Source organism: Haplochromis burtoni, unplaced genomic scaffold, assembly GCF_018398535.1.
Source record: "Haplochromis burtoni strain Fernald_Lab_line unplaced genomic scaffold, NCSU_Asbu1 Contig_275, whole genome shotgun sequence".
In the NCBI taxonomy this organism is placed as follows: Eukaryota; Metazoa; Chordata; class Actinopteri; order Cichliformes; family Cichlidae; genus Haplochromis; species Haplochromis burtoni.
In genome coordinates this window covers 5,935-23,271 of record NW_024582636.1, presented here as the reverse complement: position 1 = coordinate 23,271, position 17,337 = coordinate 5,935, and the positions used below count along the sequence as shown (strand labels likewise).

Sequence of the window (17,337 nt, the reverse complement as noted above, 5' to 3'; positions counted from 1 at the left end):
CCACATGAGAGAGGAAACTTAGATTTACTGAGATCAGCCGCAGCAGATTTTGAGCTAAAGAGCTAATAAATAAGTGAAAATGACTGTAACGTGTTCTGCAGTCTAACTTCTGAATGGTGGTCAGGTAAAAGCTGGAAAGTGGAAAGTAGTTGTGGTTTGATAGTAACTTACACAGCTATAACACATTGTACTTTGATTAATAAGTTTTTTTTAAAAAAGTGCACAGTTTGTGAAAAACAGGGTCAGAGTGAGAGCTCTTCACTTTATTTTCTCCCGTTCCGCATTTCACCAACTTTCCCTTCCGCCAGTTCCGGTAGTGAGCCAGTGACCGTTCTGTGATTGGACCTTCGCGTGAAACAGCCCTCAGGTGTTTGACTGTAAAACAAAAGAGTTTCTGTGAAAAGTGACACACTGAAAGACTGTCAGTGGAGTGGAAAACAGCTTTTTATGTTATAGGACTTGTAATGTATCCTGTATAGGACCTGGATGATAAACACTGGAAATGTGTAATGAGGAACACATAGAGAGATAATATAGGATATATTATCCCAACAGATCCACCGGCAGGTGCACTTCACACCTGCTTCCATTAAAACCCACGCTCTCTGACACTCCCACAGTGTGGGTTGAAACTGAACCATGCAAAGTTTCACTCCTGTTCTGTGTCACTGCAGACTGCGATTGCGCTTTGTACTTGTTTTATCTAACAATCTGCTGGATCCTTGGCTTAAGGTTAACTGTAGGTTGCCCGGGATGAACAAAACCTGTTGCAGCGGTGGGCGTTTGAATGAACAGTTTCACAACAGATCTAAATAACTCTAAACCTTTTTAAAAATTAACAGAGTATGACATAAAAATAACTCTTTAGTGGGCAGAATGTGCTTGAAGCGAACCACCCCCACAGCACAAACGACCTTTATGATAACTCGATTAAACACAGATTTTTTTAAGGGGCCAATAAACCAACCTATTCATTTGAAAATAAAACTTCGGCTCCTTTATTCACAAGGGGTCGCTCGACATGTTTTGACTGGGGACTCTCTTTTTTTGTCCTTATACAGGAAGCCCTTCCTGAGGTAAGCCCAAAGGGGTTTCCTGTGATCAAACCTGGGGCCTTTTTTTCCCTAAGGCACATCTGTTAAACACCACACCTTCAATTCTTGGATATTTTAATGGTGCAACTTGACAGGCAATGTTGCCATTAATGAAGCTCCCAAAATAAAATTATAAATAAAATGATAGCCTATAGGGTGAATCTGGGGCTTTGAGTAGTTCGCTTTCCGCCCTCCTTTAACAGTGACAGACCAGCAAAAATAATATATCTATATTCATATATAGTTATATGTGATTATTTTTGAGCTCGGATGGATGGCAGTGGTGTAAAGCTGAGGAAGAAGGGGAAGAAGAAAAAGAGGAAGTTAAGTAAACAAAATGACCGCGGTCAAGCGGAAGGATCTCACTGTGTTACCAGTTTCATGAAAACATCTATGAAAATCTGTGAATAAAAAAAATATGTACACCAGTACTTACTGTTATTGTGTGCATAACGTGGCACCTATCCGTATATGAATCGCTAATAACCTATTGACTTATTGTTTAGTAATGTGCTACACTTGAGAGGCTTTGCGTTGTGTGCCCTTTTTACATCCCACAGTGAATATTGTACTCTGTGTGTGTGTGTGTGTGTGTGTGTGTGTGTGTGTGTGTGCGGCACCTGTTTGGATTCGCTCTCAGCAGCCACAAATGGAATGCTCCGCTCTCATTCCTTATATGGGCATAATGCGCCTCAACAGGAACTTGGTGTCTCTGTTATTATTGTCCTCCCCGTGAAGCGTTTTCTTCCTAGTCCTTCTAAAATCAGGAATTTTTGTTTTTATACCACAGTAAAAAAAAAAAAAGTTCAGTAAATGTTTGAGACATTATATAGATAGTTACAGGGGGCTATTTTAATGCTGGGTATTTTTTGTGCGCATGTGAAACAGTCTCAGGTTTTTGTTTCCTGTCGGAATCGATTTGGCTGCGCTCCTTCTATTTCCGCGTCTGGGAGGGGAACAGTGGTGTGATTTCAGAGAACTCTTATCAGTCAAAATGCAGGTTGGTAAACCTTCTTTAGTTTGTTAAAAGTCACAGCGTACCGGCTGTGAATAAGAATACTTAATGTCATTTAAAGCCGTGTAACGTGACGACTTAATTTTCTAGATATTTAGCCAGCAGTGTCTCTGAGCACTCAATAGCTTTACACTTAGCTAACAAGCTAGCCCTATAACACTTCAAACCAGTTAAAAAGTCTCGGAATAGTCTGGGACCAGAGTTGAGACGATTACTGTCAAACTAAAAATAAACGTTGGCACACGAAGACTTTTATATGGTAGCAGATTTGCTAAAATATTTTGTGGAAACGATAAAAGAAAATGTAAAAACTTTTAACCACTGATAAATCCAGTGACCTGTAGTCTTTTAAAAATGTTTATAGTTTATTTGAGTTTAATAAGTGTTTATTAAAAGGGTAAATAACAAATAATGTTTTGATGTTAACTTTTTAACGACCTGGAGCCTATACTACGAAGCGAGTTCAACATACCCAGGGCTGTGTTTCCGTTATCTGGATTCACTCATTCTAACATTGGCTATAAAGATAAGCAGTCACCCAAAGCTGGGTATCTGCTTGCTAAGTCACATCAAAGGGGTTCTGTTGACCAATCTAGTAGGGACGTTTCACGGATCATGAGGCTTTTCTTCCGCAGAAAATGATCCCAATGAGTGCCGCTAAAATATGATCTGCAAACAAATCCACTCAGTTTGTGATAAAATAGGAGTATAGCAGAGCTCTTATACATTCACTTTAAGCAACTATAAAACACATCCAGACCCATAGAGTGCACATGCCTTATCTTAGTCCATAGCACTATCTTAGCTTATTTGTTAGATCAAGTTAACTCGTGGAAGTAATTTGTTGACACAAAGACTGACCTTGGAAATGTCATGTTGTTTTTTCACATCACATGGAAACCCAGATTAAAAGAAACCTTTTTCTTTTCTCTTTAGGACCCAAATGAAGATACAGAGTGGAATGATATTCTGAGAAAGAAAGGAATTCTTCCTCCCAAGGAGACACCTAAGGAGGATGAAGAGGAGGAGCTGGCCCTCCAACAGCAGTCTGTTGGTAAGAGAGATCAGTCATTCTTTGTAGCTTAAACTGCAAAAGGCAAATTTTTACCCAACCTAACATAGTTTGCAAATACCAGTTAAATGCACATGAAATATTCAGATGTATTATTTGATATGTTAATGTTTTTTTTTCTCTGATCAGTTAAAACATATGAGGACATGACATTGGAAGAGCTAGAGGAAAATGAAGATGAGTTCAGTGAGGAAGATGAAGCAGCCATTGAGATGTATAGGTAAACAATACAACAACTGGAGCACAACTCAAGTAGAGTGGAACAAGAATAAATAATTTCAGCTTTATGCTGGTGGTTAGTTGCCTGTTTGTTTACACCTTCTGCTTGCACCCATTAGACCTCTTGATCTGTTATTTTTTTGGTGAGGTACTGTTAAATTATCTTGGGAAAAGCTGATTTTAACTATAATGTGGTAGTTAAAAGTATACTTAGTATTTTCTATTGGACATGAAAAAGAAAACATTTTGCTAGAGAAGAAAATCTCTGTCTTAAACTTTTCTTGTGGATTGATAGTCATGTGAGTTTGTCGGGGTACTGATGTAGGCTGCGTGTCCTTGCAGACAGAAGCGTCTTGCAGAATGGAAAGCAACCCAGATGAAGAATGTGTTCGGTGAGGTGGCAGAAATCTCTGGACAGGACTACGTCAAAGAGGTCAACAAGGCTGGAGATGGCATCTGGGTGGTGCTGCACCTCTACAAGCAGGGGTAGGTCATCCAGTAAGCATGAATGAGGAAAATATTGAGTGAAGTTTTTCATTTCGTGTTTGTAAGGGTATATTTACCATTAATCTCAGTTATTTTACATGCTTTTTCTTTGAATAGACTTAGCATTTCCAGGTTGCTGTTATCATTAAAATGTTTTAATTGAACAGTCGGATTATGTTTGTTCAGTTTTATATATTGCAGCAATTAAAATGCTATTGAACAAAATCTCAAACAAATCTACTCTCAAAGTTAGAGAGAATTTATTTTTGGTGATGTGAAAAGCTGTTCTAAGTCCAGAACACTTCATGGTTGGAGGTGATCCTGGTATTTTGAGCAGGTAAACTGCAAACCGTTGCTGTTTAAAATACAATGTCTTGTAATTCTTAAAATTAAATTCTTTGATTTGTTAAATTACCTCAAATTTATTTGATAATGTGTTATTTCCATTCTTTATATGCTTCTGCTTAGATATGAATATTTTTTTTCTTTTCTTCATGCACTTGGTTGCTGTTTGAATATCTGTTTTTGTGTTTTGTAGTTTGGATAAAATAAGAAGGGATCAGTTAGCCAATGGCAATCTGGAGATTTTGTAATTAACTAACTGGCCAAATAATTAATGCCATTGGGCCATCATTGTGGCTCACGTCCCCAGTACTGTGCCTAAATGTGATTCGTATTGGTATAACCATTCAGTACTGCTGATCTGATGCTGTCTATTTCATATTCCACACACATTCACTTGGGGCAGGAAACAATTACTGACATTAACATTAACTGACATTGACATTAAAAATGAGCAACTGTTGTCACAAAGTTTACCACCAACAGGTCAGTCTGATGTTTTCTCTCCATTCATCTCCCTTACCAGCATCCCTCTGTGCACCCTTATCAACCAGCACCTGAGCACATTAGCCAGGAAGTTCCCTCAGACCAAGTTCCTCAAGTCCATCTCCACCACCTGCATCCCCAACTACCCCGACCGCAACCTGCCCACCATCTTTGTTTACTTCGAGGGCGAGATGAAGGCCCAGTTCATCGGTCCTCTGGTCTTTGGGGGCATGAACCTGAAAGTTGAAGGTAAGAGGCGACTGGCTGACAAAACCGAACATTTTTTAAGCACAAAACTAACTGACTGTAGGCCTGACAGACCTATTTCTGAGTGGATACAATGATCGTTTTGTGTTGTTTTAAACTGGAAAATATCAGGAAGTCGGTACACAGGTGTTGGCATTTAATCTGAAATTTGTTTTGTCATGTTTTCATTTTTCAGCAGTTGCACTTTTAGTCAGGAAGTTTGGTTTTAATGATAGGTACTGTTAGAATTTGTTAGGGAGTTTTTATTGTTTTATTTGCTTATGCTTCAAAAGTTATGTTATTCATATTTCCCCAGACATAGTTTTCTGTAGAAACAGGAAGCTGACCCTGTGACACTGGGATTTACCGCAAGAGACCAGCACAGAAATACATATCTGCAGAAGTTGACTTGCATTATATTATTCTTAGAAATTGACCTGCAACACACATACTCTGTGACACACACACACACACAGCTTGCATGCAGACAGACATCAGGACCTGCGTAACAGGAAATGTGATTATATTTGCATATTGACGATGTAACCTATAAAAATAAACGAATACTGCAGTTCGGTGTGATTTGCTCTGAGCTTTTCACCCGTGCCGCACGTTGTCAATCTCAAGTGTCTCAGTGTTGTTTACTCACCTGACTGTTTGTTAACTGTAAATCTCTGACAGAATTCTATTAAGTCACTAAAGCTCGTTTGAGAGTTATGAATTTATTTTCAGTACATCTCAGTGTATTGCATGTAACTTTGGACGCTGCAGTTTGTCAATCTGTTGAGCGATATTGCATCGGCTATACCTCATGTTATGCGATTGAAGTGTCTATAATTCATGTTGTGTGTCCCAATCAGAGCTGGAGTGGAGGTTATCAGAAACTGGAGCCGTGAAGACAGACCTGGAGGAAAACCCCAAGAAACAAATCGAAGACAAGTTAATGTCATCGATAAGAAGTTCACTTCCTACACGAAAAGACAGTGACTCAGAGGATGAGGATTAAAAAAAATGAAACACCTGTAACTTCAACCGCAAAAGCCGTGTAACAGCTACATGGAAAACACTGCGAAGACCTTAAAACCGAGCAGAGGGGGCAGCTTCTCCTTTGTCAGCATGTGCGTTGTGTGTTGTAACCATGTAGGTGGCGCTCTTATACTGGATCAGTCCTGTATTTGGACAGGCCACTGGGCTGCTGGAAAGTGTCAAACCTGCATTATGATCATCCTACAGTACATTTCAGCAGGGGAAACAACAACTGTTTTGTAATTTGAATAAACATTGAACTGTATCAACTACGTCTTCACAAAAGCATCACAGGCGAGTTTTAACTTTTTTTAATACCGTTTCATGATAATTATGTCACAAAATGTACATGTACATTTAATTCTGGTAAATTAAATGTGAGTTCACCTCTTTGCCACAGCAATCAGTGACAGTTTTGTGTTGTTTTGTTTTAGATACTCATGTCTTGTGTAACAATCTGCCAAATTTGCTTGGTGACAGTTCCCGTCCAATGACACCAATTTTTTATTTATTTTTTTGCATTTGCAAGCAACAAGACACACGGCAGCTTTAGCAACACACTTCAGTTTTTTTCCAGCTATACAATCAAATTGTTTCTGTTAACAAAAAAGTTACAGATGCTGTTGCGTGGTCCATCAGTTGATTTTGAGTGTGATGTCCGCAGGTGGATCTGCCAGCTGCTCTTCTTCTGATAGGTGTGTGTTTGTTTGTTTCCTTTTACAACATCCCCTCTGGCAGACCTCGAATCTTCTGTTTAATTAGCAGGAGATGAAGAGAAAGAGTCAGTCACTACATTGAACCTGAGTAGTAATGCAATTAAAAGTGATACATGCTGGCTAATTCTTAATCACTGGTTCACTACTTCTTCACTACCTGAAAAGGTTAAGTCTTTATAGGCAGAAGAGAAATGAGTGGAAAGTATGGGGGGTGTGTGTGTTTTCGAGAATGTCTGCTGTATGTGCAGAGAAGAGATGAAAATGTTTCTGCTGTTTTTAGTCTTAATAATGGAAAAAAATGCACATTTTCACTTTAGCGCCATAGTTTTAGCATTTATTATATCTCTGAAGTGTATGGAGTCAATTTTGGAGGGGCTAAAGGACAGTTTGGGCAACTTTTTCATGTGTGCCGTGCCAAAAACATTTATTTCCCCAAATTTTAATCTAGTTTCTTAACTGTATTGTTTTGCCTACTTAGACATTTTTTAGTGAGATGAAATGAATTGTGGGAGCAATAAACAGTTCCTGCTTGAGCAGCTCAAAACCCCTTCAGCTTGCAAACACTGATTAACGTGAATGGCTCACCAGCCAAAAACAGTTTACTACCTCCAATTGTTAAGTAGGAAGCTTTAAAAGTCCCTAAGCTTGAGAGATGACCTCAATTGTCTGCAGTTTTTCTATCCGCTTCATTCATAACCCTGCTCTGAAATCTTCAAGTAAAAAAATCAGTTAAAAGCATTCAGATCTGTGTTCTCACCAAAAGTACCACCTTCTTCTTTCTCCTCTGGGAAAGCTTTGGTGAAAGTCGCATGAGAGGGTGAACTGAATGAGACTGGAGGAAGAAAGGGAGAGAGCTTCATGAGGATCTGCTGAGTAGGCCAAAAGACCAGAATTTTGCTCCAGATTTCAGTATTTAAAGTCGCATTTGCCACCTGCTGTCATGCTGTATCAGCTCTGCGAGCGAGCCGACAGCATCCAAATGGCCAGCTCTGAAACTGAAACTTACTTAGGTTTGTTTGCCGTTTTCGGGGGTGAAAAAAAGAGTCTTTAGATTCGTTCACTTCAACAGGTTTTGAATAAAAATTCATAATCAACCTGAAAGCCTCAAAGCAGATGTTTTTTGTTCTCCTTTTCCACCCATGCTGCCAATTGAAATGACCAAAAGCAGTTTAAGCACTGCATTAAATTAAAGCAATAACTCTCGAAAATGACAAATAAATGGAAACGTCAGACACTAAGTTTGATTGGTTTGCTCATTTGCTCACCTCTTTTTGTACAGCTCCAACAGAGTTGCGTGCTTTGGAGTAATGAAACAGGAACTAGGGGGGGGGGAGCAGAATCAGTGAGCTGGTGCTGAACAAACAGCAGAAATGATGGAAAAGTGTAAAGACAACTAGGGAAGAAAACCTACTCTTTTGAAGACATTCTGAACCTGCTCCTGTGGGGGAAGGAAAACAATTAGGCATTAATAACAGAATTAAAGTTTTCACACTCTATCCTGCCTCCATTGACTCTTGAATACAGTAAACAGGCAAAACAGCAACAATTCACCAAAACGTAAGAGAGTACACAATGATTCCAGCTCTGTTACTTCCTTTGGGTATTGTGGTATCATGTCATGTTGTCTTCCTGTTGACTCGGTGGCTCACCTGCCCACTCCATAACTTCAAAAAGAGATAAACTTGGGTAGCAACCCAGACACAGTCATGTTTATCCTGCTAACCGTCAGGATAACCGTCTAAAACTGTCTTTTTTTAGAAGCACTTTTTTTTCGTTTTGTCATTTCTCCTCTTTGTACTTCTGCCTTTGCTGTGATGTAATGGTTTTTATTTAAAGGACGTGCATTTGACACAGCTTGTTGAAGAGAATTGAAATTTGACATGTGACCATCTATTGAACTGGACTTTTATTTTTTAAGGATTAGTTTGTCAGCTGTGGTTTGAAGGTATGGTTTTTCACAAGTCAAGCATTAAAAGCAGTTTTTAAAGTCATATAGTTTGTGATCATACGTCGAAAACCCCTTTAAAGTGTTAGCATGAGGCCTATAGCATAGAATAGAATAGAATAGAAACCTTTAAAGTAGCTTTAAAATGTTTGCCTACCTCATTCTGGTCTCTCCGCAATACACCACTCAAATCATCACTTCTGATCCCTCGCACCTGCGAACAAACAGTACACTTATTTACAGCTTGAAAGCTGGCAGTGAATGCAACATAATACCTTTGACCAGTGATTTTTCTATTCTTACTTCTTATTTTCCCATAAAACACAACATCAACACTGTTTGGAAGTAAAATAGAACATTTGTACTCAAACTTCTAGTGTCTGTATATTTCTTGTCACAGAGTTGCTTAAAGCACTGAATGTGTGGCTGAGTACAGATGACATTGTTCATCAAACTGGCAATAAGTAGTGCTAATTACACAAGAAATGTAGACCAGAATGAGTGGATCATCCACTAAGTTAGGAGGAAAATAACAACAGCAAAAACAAAAATTGTAGAGACTTTGAAAAATGCCTCAGTGATGGAGGGATGATTGTAAATGAAGAGTCTCACTACCTTTTGTAACACTATGCCGTCTTCCCACTGATCAAGAGGACTGGCATCTGGATAAAGATACACATAATGTTAATACTTATCGATGTTTTTATAGTAGGGCAGCATAATTCAATAAATGTAATATTGTAATTGGACTGATACCACGACGTCATGCATATGTAGTCCAAAATAATAATTTGGAAGTCCTTTATCATCATTTATTGTATTTTTATGTGTTCAAATTTAATATTATTATTAAGCCTCTAATATCAGGAGGCTGCTGGTGTATGTTTGATGCAATACTACATATGACTGTGAGGCTCGGGCTGCTCATGAGTGACTGTTATCGAACGACATGCTGAAAACGTTCAAGCTTTCCTCAATAAGCATCTTTAAGCTGTCAAAGAAACATTTCAGAATAATAACATACAGGTTGGAGATAGTGTTATGAATTTCCGAGATCTCATTAAAAAACCTATTTGGACCGACATCCACTGGTTCTGTATCATTTCATTTACAATTTTCTCCATGTTAACATGTTGCTGTCTGCATAGATGTGCTTACGTCACTGTCACTGTGCGTTTCAGAGTTAAAACAGAGCGCAACATTTTAATATGAGGTCAGGTAAATGCTTTCCATCCAGGTATCACACTCCTTCATTTAGAAGGGAAATTTATTTGATAAATCATTTTAATAGGGGATCGGTACTTGTAATAGAGTACGTTTTACATTGATATAATTCTACTGGTACTAAATTTTAATAATAAATGCATTTTTTTCTCTTACAATGAGTCATTTATAAAAGATTTCCCCAGTCTGAGCAGAGCACCCAGACTGGAGTAAGACTGTACATATTGTACCAGATTTTGCACTTGCACACAGTGTGACTTTTTTTTAAAAAGTGGGATGACCTTGAGCTAACATCACCTATAGGGGCATTTATGAAGAATTATTATTAATCAGAATCATACATTATGCCTATCACATCTTGGTGTATCACCAGTCACCATTCATTACATCACAATCCATTCACTACATACCAATTTTATACTTTTGTTTAAAATATCCAGTGAAGAAGTCTTATTAATTAAAAAGACTGCGCAAGATACTGCTTCTTTGAGTACAAAGCACATCAACCTATATTTATTAGCTCATTATGAATCTATCCAGCACTGATAAATCATTCAGTGACAATGAATGATTGAGTTAGAACTTATTAACCATTTCAATGTTGGCTACGTTGTGTTACATTGTGGAGTTAGTCCCTCTTTAATTGCCTCTGAATCCACCTATGCATTGCTTTTTTTTTTTACATATACTGAGAGTTTAAGTGCAAGCTGAAATAGTCCTACAACTATGACTCAGATATTCCTTATTTCCTGAAACCAGTGATGAAGCCTATTTGTTATATAGTGAGCTGGAATTTTTCACTTCTTGCATCAGGATTAGTATGCCATAAATAATTATTTTAAAAACGTACACTAAATGTACGACTGGCTTCATAACTTACAGGCGCATTCATAAAGATATAAAACCTTAAAAAATGCACTCAAAATTACACTTTGCTTATAAGCGATCACCACTGAAAACAACTTTTAGAGCATGATTAATTTTAGCTGCCAAAAACAACTCATGCACCTTGACGATGGTGCTGGTTTACATGTATCTGACTCAGTATCATGCTTCACCCACCTGTTGTGCTCCAACATCCAAAGCAAATGAATAAACACAGCAGAAAAAGTTGTTGCACAGCTGACAGAGTCATATCTCCACTTTCTTCTTCTTCTTTTTTCTCTCTGTGTTTGAGGAAGGTCTGCTTGACGTGGCTCTGCTCTCCGGTCTCGTCTCCTAACAGCTGTGAGTGTTCTGAATGCATTGCCCTCTGCCCGCAGCACTTTAAAAGCACGCAACTTTGCTGGCTGACATGCATCTCCTCAGGTGGCCAATCACAAACACACCAATCTGAGCATCAGCAAACCCGCTTGCGCAATCTCCAACGCACCTTGCACTCCCTCCATCTCTCTCTCCCTCTCTCTCTCTCGCTCCACTCACAGGGCGTAGAGTTGGAAAAATACAGAGCACTTGGAATGTTGAGCTCTGGGAGTATTGGGCTGTTTTGCTGCGTGGACTGACGTCAAGTTGATAACAAAGATATGACTGGTCTCCTTCAGGAAAAGGAAAGTGGATGGTGAATCTGATTAAGAAAAACAGCCAATAAACTGCATTAAATGTTAAAAAGATTACCAGCATTTAATGTGAACTCCTGCCGGGAAATCGTTATTAACGAATGATAACTGTATGAGGTACTCACATATCGCCTAATTAAGATACAGAAACAAATGGACACTCTCAGGTGATTCCAAAGATCTGCAGCTATAAATGAATATGAAGATTCATGCTCTCCTGTTCTGGTCTTGATGTAAATGTTACTGGGATGCGATTAGACGGTGATTAATTTTCGTATGAGGAGATTTGTATGAGCTTGAGTAATATGGTATGTTTGCTTTAGTCAAAAAGTTCTGCTTTAAAACAACCTAAAACAGCATGTTGTTGTTTCTGCTGGGTTATCACATGCTGTAGTACGTTCTTACAGGACACATTATTTCTAAATGACTTGTGTTAAATCCTGGCAACCCTGGACTTGCAATATTCCTGTCACTTCAAAGATAATCTGGAAATGTCAGGGAATAAGTCTCTGCTTCGGGAAAACCAAGAATTGAGCTTTAACTTGTTTCAAACCCCTTTAGAAGCCTCAGCAGCTTCTAAAAGTTTCTGAACACAAGAGTTTCATCAACTAGGGAAGTCTAATTTTTCAGCTAAATCTTATTCTGAGAAAGTAAGACTGGCCTGGCATCTGTTAGACTGAAAACCCTATGAGAAGCTACAGGGCAAGTTAAAGCTTGCTAAAGCTTCCTGAAGTAAGCATTCATAGATAGATAGATAGATAGACCTGAAGCCTGCATACGTTGTTGTTTTATTTAACAGATTAAGCAGCACACCTTGTGTCAGGTGGTGCTGTGACGTGGACACTGTATGTTATTCTTTCAGGGATTAACTGTTCTGATCGAGTAGACTGGAGGCAGAGCACTGCACTCATATTTCCCCTGACACTGACACCAGATTTTGTACCAAAACCTACTAATAAAGGTGAATCTGCATTGTTACACCCTGGAAACACTTAATTTTTTTCTTATTCATTGTTTTGGTTTTCCTATTTTTTTTTCCAGCGATCAACTCACAGGTGATTAACACCCGATTCTGAACCTCTGCTGTGTTTTTTAACCTCTTTTTATTCATTGTTTTGGTTTTATGAAAAAAATCTGTCCCACAAGAAGCAGATAATCTGTTATCTGTGATAGACAGACTTTCGTTGGCAGAGAGGAATATATTAAACCAATAAATTACACAAAGGTTACAGACAAAAATGATCTAATATTTTTTGATAATCTATGATTATCTCTCACCCCAACCGGTCGCAGCAGATGGCCCCGCCCCGTCCTCAGCCTGGTTCTGCTGGAGGTTTCTTCCTCTTAAAAGGGAGTTTTTTCTTCCCACTGTCACCAAAGTGCTTGCTCATAGGGGGTCATATGATTGTTGGGTTTTTCTCTGTATGTATTATTGTAGGGTCTACCTTACAATATAAAGCCCTTTGAGGTGACTGTTGCTGTAATTTGGCGCTGTATAAATAAAACTGAATTGTTTTTAATACCGGGCAGCACGGTGGCACGGTGGTTAGCACTGTTGCCGCACAGCAAGAAGGTCCTGAGTTCAATTCCAACATCAGGCCGGGGTCTTTCTGTGTGGAGTTTGCATGTTCTCCCCGTGTTTGCGTGGGTTCTCTCCGGGTACTCCGGCTTCCTCCCACCGTCCAAAGACATGCAGCTTGTGGGGATAGGTTAATTGATTAATCCAAATTGTCACTAGGTGTGAATGTGAGTGTGAATGGTTGTCTGTCCCTGTGTGTTGGCCCTGCGACAGACTGGCGACCTGTCCAGGGTGTACCCTGCCTCTCGCCCTATGACAGCTGGGATAGGCTCCAGCGACCCTGAAAAAGGATAAGCGGAAGCGAATGGATGGATGTTTTTAATACCTTTTGCTTAAAAGTCTTCATAAGAAATCTGCATAAGAAAGACAGACACTTTTCAATGATACAAATACTAATTTTGTGCATTCATATTTTGCTGTTTTGCAATATGTTTTTATCTTTCTGTAGCTTTGCTTTTATTCTGTTTTGCATGACTGTGGGTACCAGTGCATTTACATAAACCCTGACTGAAAAGCTTAAACCTTAAACATAATTTAAGTGATTATCAAATGAAAAGTCTACTCAACCTGCTGATTGAGCCTCTTTGTCATGCAACAAAGGGAAGGGGGAAAAAGCAATAAACTCAAACATTGTTTACTCTTGAATCTTTCAAGTGTGCGTATATGAAGATCTGGTAATCAGGGGTCATCTTGTGTGATTGCCTTGTACAAAAACAAAGGAAATGGGAATGACTGAATCACAGAGAAACAGTTGATTTGTTTCTCATTTTGAAAAATAGACATGCTCCATTCCACGGCACTTACACAAAAACCAAATGCTTGATTTAAAACATACAGCAATGACGGATCTGATGAGAAATAAATGGTTATTTTTTCATTTGTACTTTCAGTTTAGGTAACATGTATGTACGTACCAGTTTTACCTTTGCTATTCAAAGGAAACACAAAAAACTATGATACCAAGCTAATGAAGTTTTTGAGTAGCAAACAGTGATATAGCAATAAGAAAATTTGCAAAAATGATGACTTATGTAACTTTAACATTGCCTTTTACTATTTTTAAAATAAAATAAGGATACTGGGGTTTGACACGGTGACCGCCAAGGTGATTGCTCTCTGGTTCGGTACAGCTTTTATCTGTCACACACATCTTTGTGCTAACAGACAGGTGTTTCATTAAGTCTCGCTGAGGTGGCCATACTTGTCACCCTGTCAGAAAATAATGATCATCACATTTTTCAGTAATCTACGTTTGTGGGCTACAGTCAGAAGATAGTTCTTATTTTCTGTTTGGGGTTGGGTGGGTAGTGTTTTTCCCTAAATGGTAAATGGACTGGTTCTTATATAGTGCTTTTCTACTCTGTCTGAGCACTCAAAGCGCTTTATACAACTAATTCATTCACCCAATCACACCCATTCACTTCTAAGCTTAATTGCTAAGTATCTAACATTCATACACATTCACACTCTGATGGATGCATCGGAGAGCAACATGGGGTTAGTATCTTGCCCAAGGATATTTGGCATGCAGACTGGAGCAGCCTGGGATCGAACCACCGGTTGATCTGCTCTGCCACCTGAGCTACAGCCACCCCAAATGAGCAGTAGAGACTGATATATTAATTAAATCATATCTATTAAAGCAGAGCTGTAGCTATAATGTAGCAGCTTAGGATGCAAAACCATATTTTTCAGTCTATGGTCTCCTGTGCTTCCAGTTCTGATCCTTTCTCTTGTGCTTGTGCTCCATGGCTGGTCTATGGCTGCCCATCTGGCACACCTATCTGGCACACCTGGCTCCAATCACAGTATCACCAATCCTCCACCCTCTCTCAATGGCATCCCCTCTCACCAGTTGCTATAGAAACAGCCTCCTCATTTGTTGTTTTAAGTTTTCTGTAATGAATTCCCTCGTGATCTGTGGCGCTCCAACGTTGACTCTGTTCTGCATGTGCCAGTTAGATTCTCTCTTTGTTCAGTCTGCCATAATCTCTTTTTTTCTATATAGTTGTGGCCAGGTTCTGACATTACTGGAGTTTTTTTTTTTTAATGTTAAGAAATATTGATTTTTGTCACATAATCTTATCGTCTCCATGTGCAGGCATGATTGCCGCCTAGAAATAGACCACGAGAAGGTTTGGGTTTTCTTTTTATATGATCCTGGGCATCTAATTGCATGATGCAGACAAATAGGAGGCATGTATTTTAATCATTCTGAAAATAAAGTTCAAAATGTTAACCTACAACAGGTGTGTGGAAGACAGGACTGTATATACACTTAATAATTACACAGCAAGACACGGAAAGGAGAAGAACTTGGCTGGAAGTAAATTAAATTTTAAAAATGGCAGAAAAGTGAGCACAAGAGGGCAAGAAGGATGTGCTGAAACAAGGCAGAAAGGGCACTAGAAGCGCAGGAGAGGATAATTAGTATAAAATTGATGTAGGAGCTAAACTCAAAAGGACAAAAAATGATATCATACCAGAATAACAGAGGAACAGAAACAGAAACAGGAATGTAACAAACATGAAAATTCAAACTTCAAGCATTAGAAATACCATACCATACCATACCATACCACCTTTATTTATAAAGCACTTTAACATAAAACCAGAGTTCACAAAGTGCTGTACATGCTAAAAGCATAAGTAAAGAAAATTAAAATGAGATAAGATAAAATAAATAACTAAAAAACTAAAATAAATTGAAACATGTCAAAACAAATTGAGTCAACCCCTCTAATCAATGCCAAAGGCTTCAGCGAATAAATATGTTTTAAGAAGACTTTTAAATTCAGAGAGAGAAGAGGCCTGCCTAACATGCAAGGGTAGATCATTCCACAACTTTGGAGCAACTACAGCAAAAGCACGATCACCTTTAGATTTATACTTAGTTTTTGGTACCTTAAGGAGCTGCTGATTGGCGGACCTAAGGGAACGGGGAGGTGTATATGGTTGTAGTAGCTCCGAGAGGTAGGGGGGGGCCAGGCCATTAAGAGATTTAAAAGCAAATAAGAGAATTTTAAAAACAATCCTAAAATGTACAGGTAGCCAGTGGAGTGAAATTAAAAATGTCATTGAAATGTGTCAGTGCAGGAAAAGCAGACAGTGTGAAATGGTTCTACTGGTTCTTCTAGAAAAATATTCACTGAAGTCCCAAATATGCAGCTACTTAACTGTCTTCATCACTGGTTGTGTGGTATACACAGGCCTTGTCCACCACAGGACATCTTCACTTCAAACCCTCAGCTACTGGATTCTTCTGTCTGTCCAGAAACCCTTTAAACTCAGTGCTTGTGGCCATATTGATTAAAGAAACTCTATCAGTTTGGTATCATGTTTCTATTTATCTGTTGCCAGTTTTATTTAGAATAGATCGTGTCCGAAAAAAAAATAAAAAATCAGTTTCCATGTTACAGGGGGTTGAGTTGTTTTTCCAAGTGTGGACATGCTTGTCAGCGACACCGGACCCATTAAAATAAATGAATTCACGTTGCAGCATGAGGGCACAAATACGGATTGCTTCTTCCAGGAAATCAAAATTAAAAATTTCACAGGATCTCTAAAGCTGTATCACTGCTTTCTTGTAAACAAATGAAACTCCAGTTCACCGTGACTGTTGCGCATTATTTGTATACTTGAAGCCTCAAAAGCATGTTTTTCCTCATAAACTATTCGATTATGTGAGATTATTGAAACTATTCTGTTTCTTCCACCCATCCATCCCCAGCAGCCTGCTGTCACTCTGTGTTCAGCCTTTGTTGTAACTGATCATCGGTGGAATAAGGTGAAACCAATTCAAGAATATGAATCTCACTGAATATGTTCTCATGTGTGAATCTTACAGTAAAGAGGAGGCCTCCAGAGTGCTGCTAGCTGCTACCAAAAGCTTCACAGTGTAATTCTGACAGCCACTATTTGCAAGATTAGAATATTTGAAACCTGAATCCAATGAATCAGGAGACATTATAGCTCATCATTTTCTTTCCATCTTTCAAACCTTTTATTGTTATCTTCACTACCCTGTAGAAAGCGAACCGTAAGTAACATGATCCACTGAATATTATTAAACAAGTGAGACAGATACTATTCAGCCTCTGAGGAATTCACGTCTGTATCACCACATGATCTAATTTTTCACTCACTGAGGTGAGAATTAAATGCAGCTCTCTATCCTTCCACCATTAACAAACATCAGAGCTGAATTTTCAGCACTAACACGAAGATTTCTGAACACTACCCGTCACATACATGACAGAAATATTTGTGTCACACTCTCATGGCAGTATGGCGCATGATGCTTCCCTGAACAAAAATTGCCCATTAGCATC

General features: G+C 38.8%; 2 protein-coding genes across 2 annotated transcripts; one reads left to right on the top strand and one right to left on the bottom strand.

Annotated features, from left to right (window-relative positions):
* The first annotated feature begins 1,971 nt into the window (after positions 1-1,971).
* Positions 1,972-6,389, top strand: pdcl3 (phosducin-like 3). Its single transcript, XM_005940067.2, has 6 exons — positions 1,972-2,094; positions 3,046-3,163; positions 3,311-3,401; positions 3,743-3,886; positions 4,755-4,963; positions 5,821-6,389. The coding sequence occupies exons 1-6, from the start codon at positions 2,089-2,091 to the stop codon at positions 5,964-5,966; spliced, it is 714 nt and encodes a 237-aa protein (XP_005940129.1). The 5' UTR covers positions 1,972-2,088; the 3' UTR covers positions 5,967-6,389.
* Positions 6,390-6,472: 83 nt separating this feature from the next.
* On the bottom strand, positions 6,473-12,728 carry nms (neuromedin S). The gene is made up of 7 exons (XM_005940066.3): positions 10,934-12,728; positions 9,263-9,309; positions 8,805-8,861; positions 8,114-8,140; positions 7,968-8,021; positions 7,460-7,534; positions 6,473-6,736 (listed from the first exon to the last, which is right to left on the bottom strand). The coding sequence occupies exons 1-7, from the start codon at positions 11,169-11,171 to the stop codon at positions 6,704-6,706; spliced, it is 531 nt and encodes a 176-aa protein (XP_005940128.1). The 5' UTR covers positions 11,172-12,728; the 3' UTR covers positions 6,473-6,703.
* Positions 12,729-17,337: the final 4,609 nt, after the last annotated feature.

Excerpts from the sequence above, each read along its gene's own strand:
- pdcl3 (XM_005940067.2), top strand. Across the intron at positions 3,402-3,742 it reads GCAGCCATTGAGATGTATAG|ACAGAAGCGTCTTGCAGAAT; the intron begins GTAAACAATACA and ends GTGTCCTTGCAG. Across the intron at positions 4,964-5,820 it reads CATGAACCTGAAAGTTGAAG|AGCTGGAGTGGAGGTTATCA; the intron begins GTAAGAGGCGAC and ends TGTCCCAATCAG.
- nms (XM_005940066.3), bottom strand. The coding sequence starts at position 11,171 with ATGCATGTCAGCCAGCAAAGTTGCGTGCTTTTAAAGTGCTGCGGGCAG. Across the intron at positions 7,535-7,967 it reads TTGGAGCTGTACAAAAAGAG|TCTCATTCAGTTCACCCTCT; the intron begins GTGAGCAAATGA and ends TTCTTCCTCCAG. Across the intron at positions 6,737-7,459 it reads AGAAGAAGGTGGTACTTTTG|AAGATTCGAGGTCTGCCAGA; the intron begins GTGAGAACACAG and ends CTAATTAAACAG.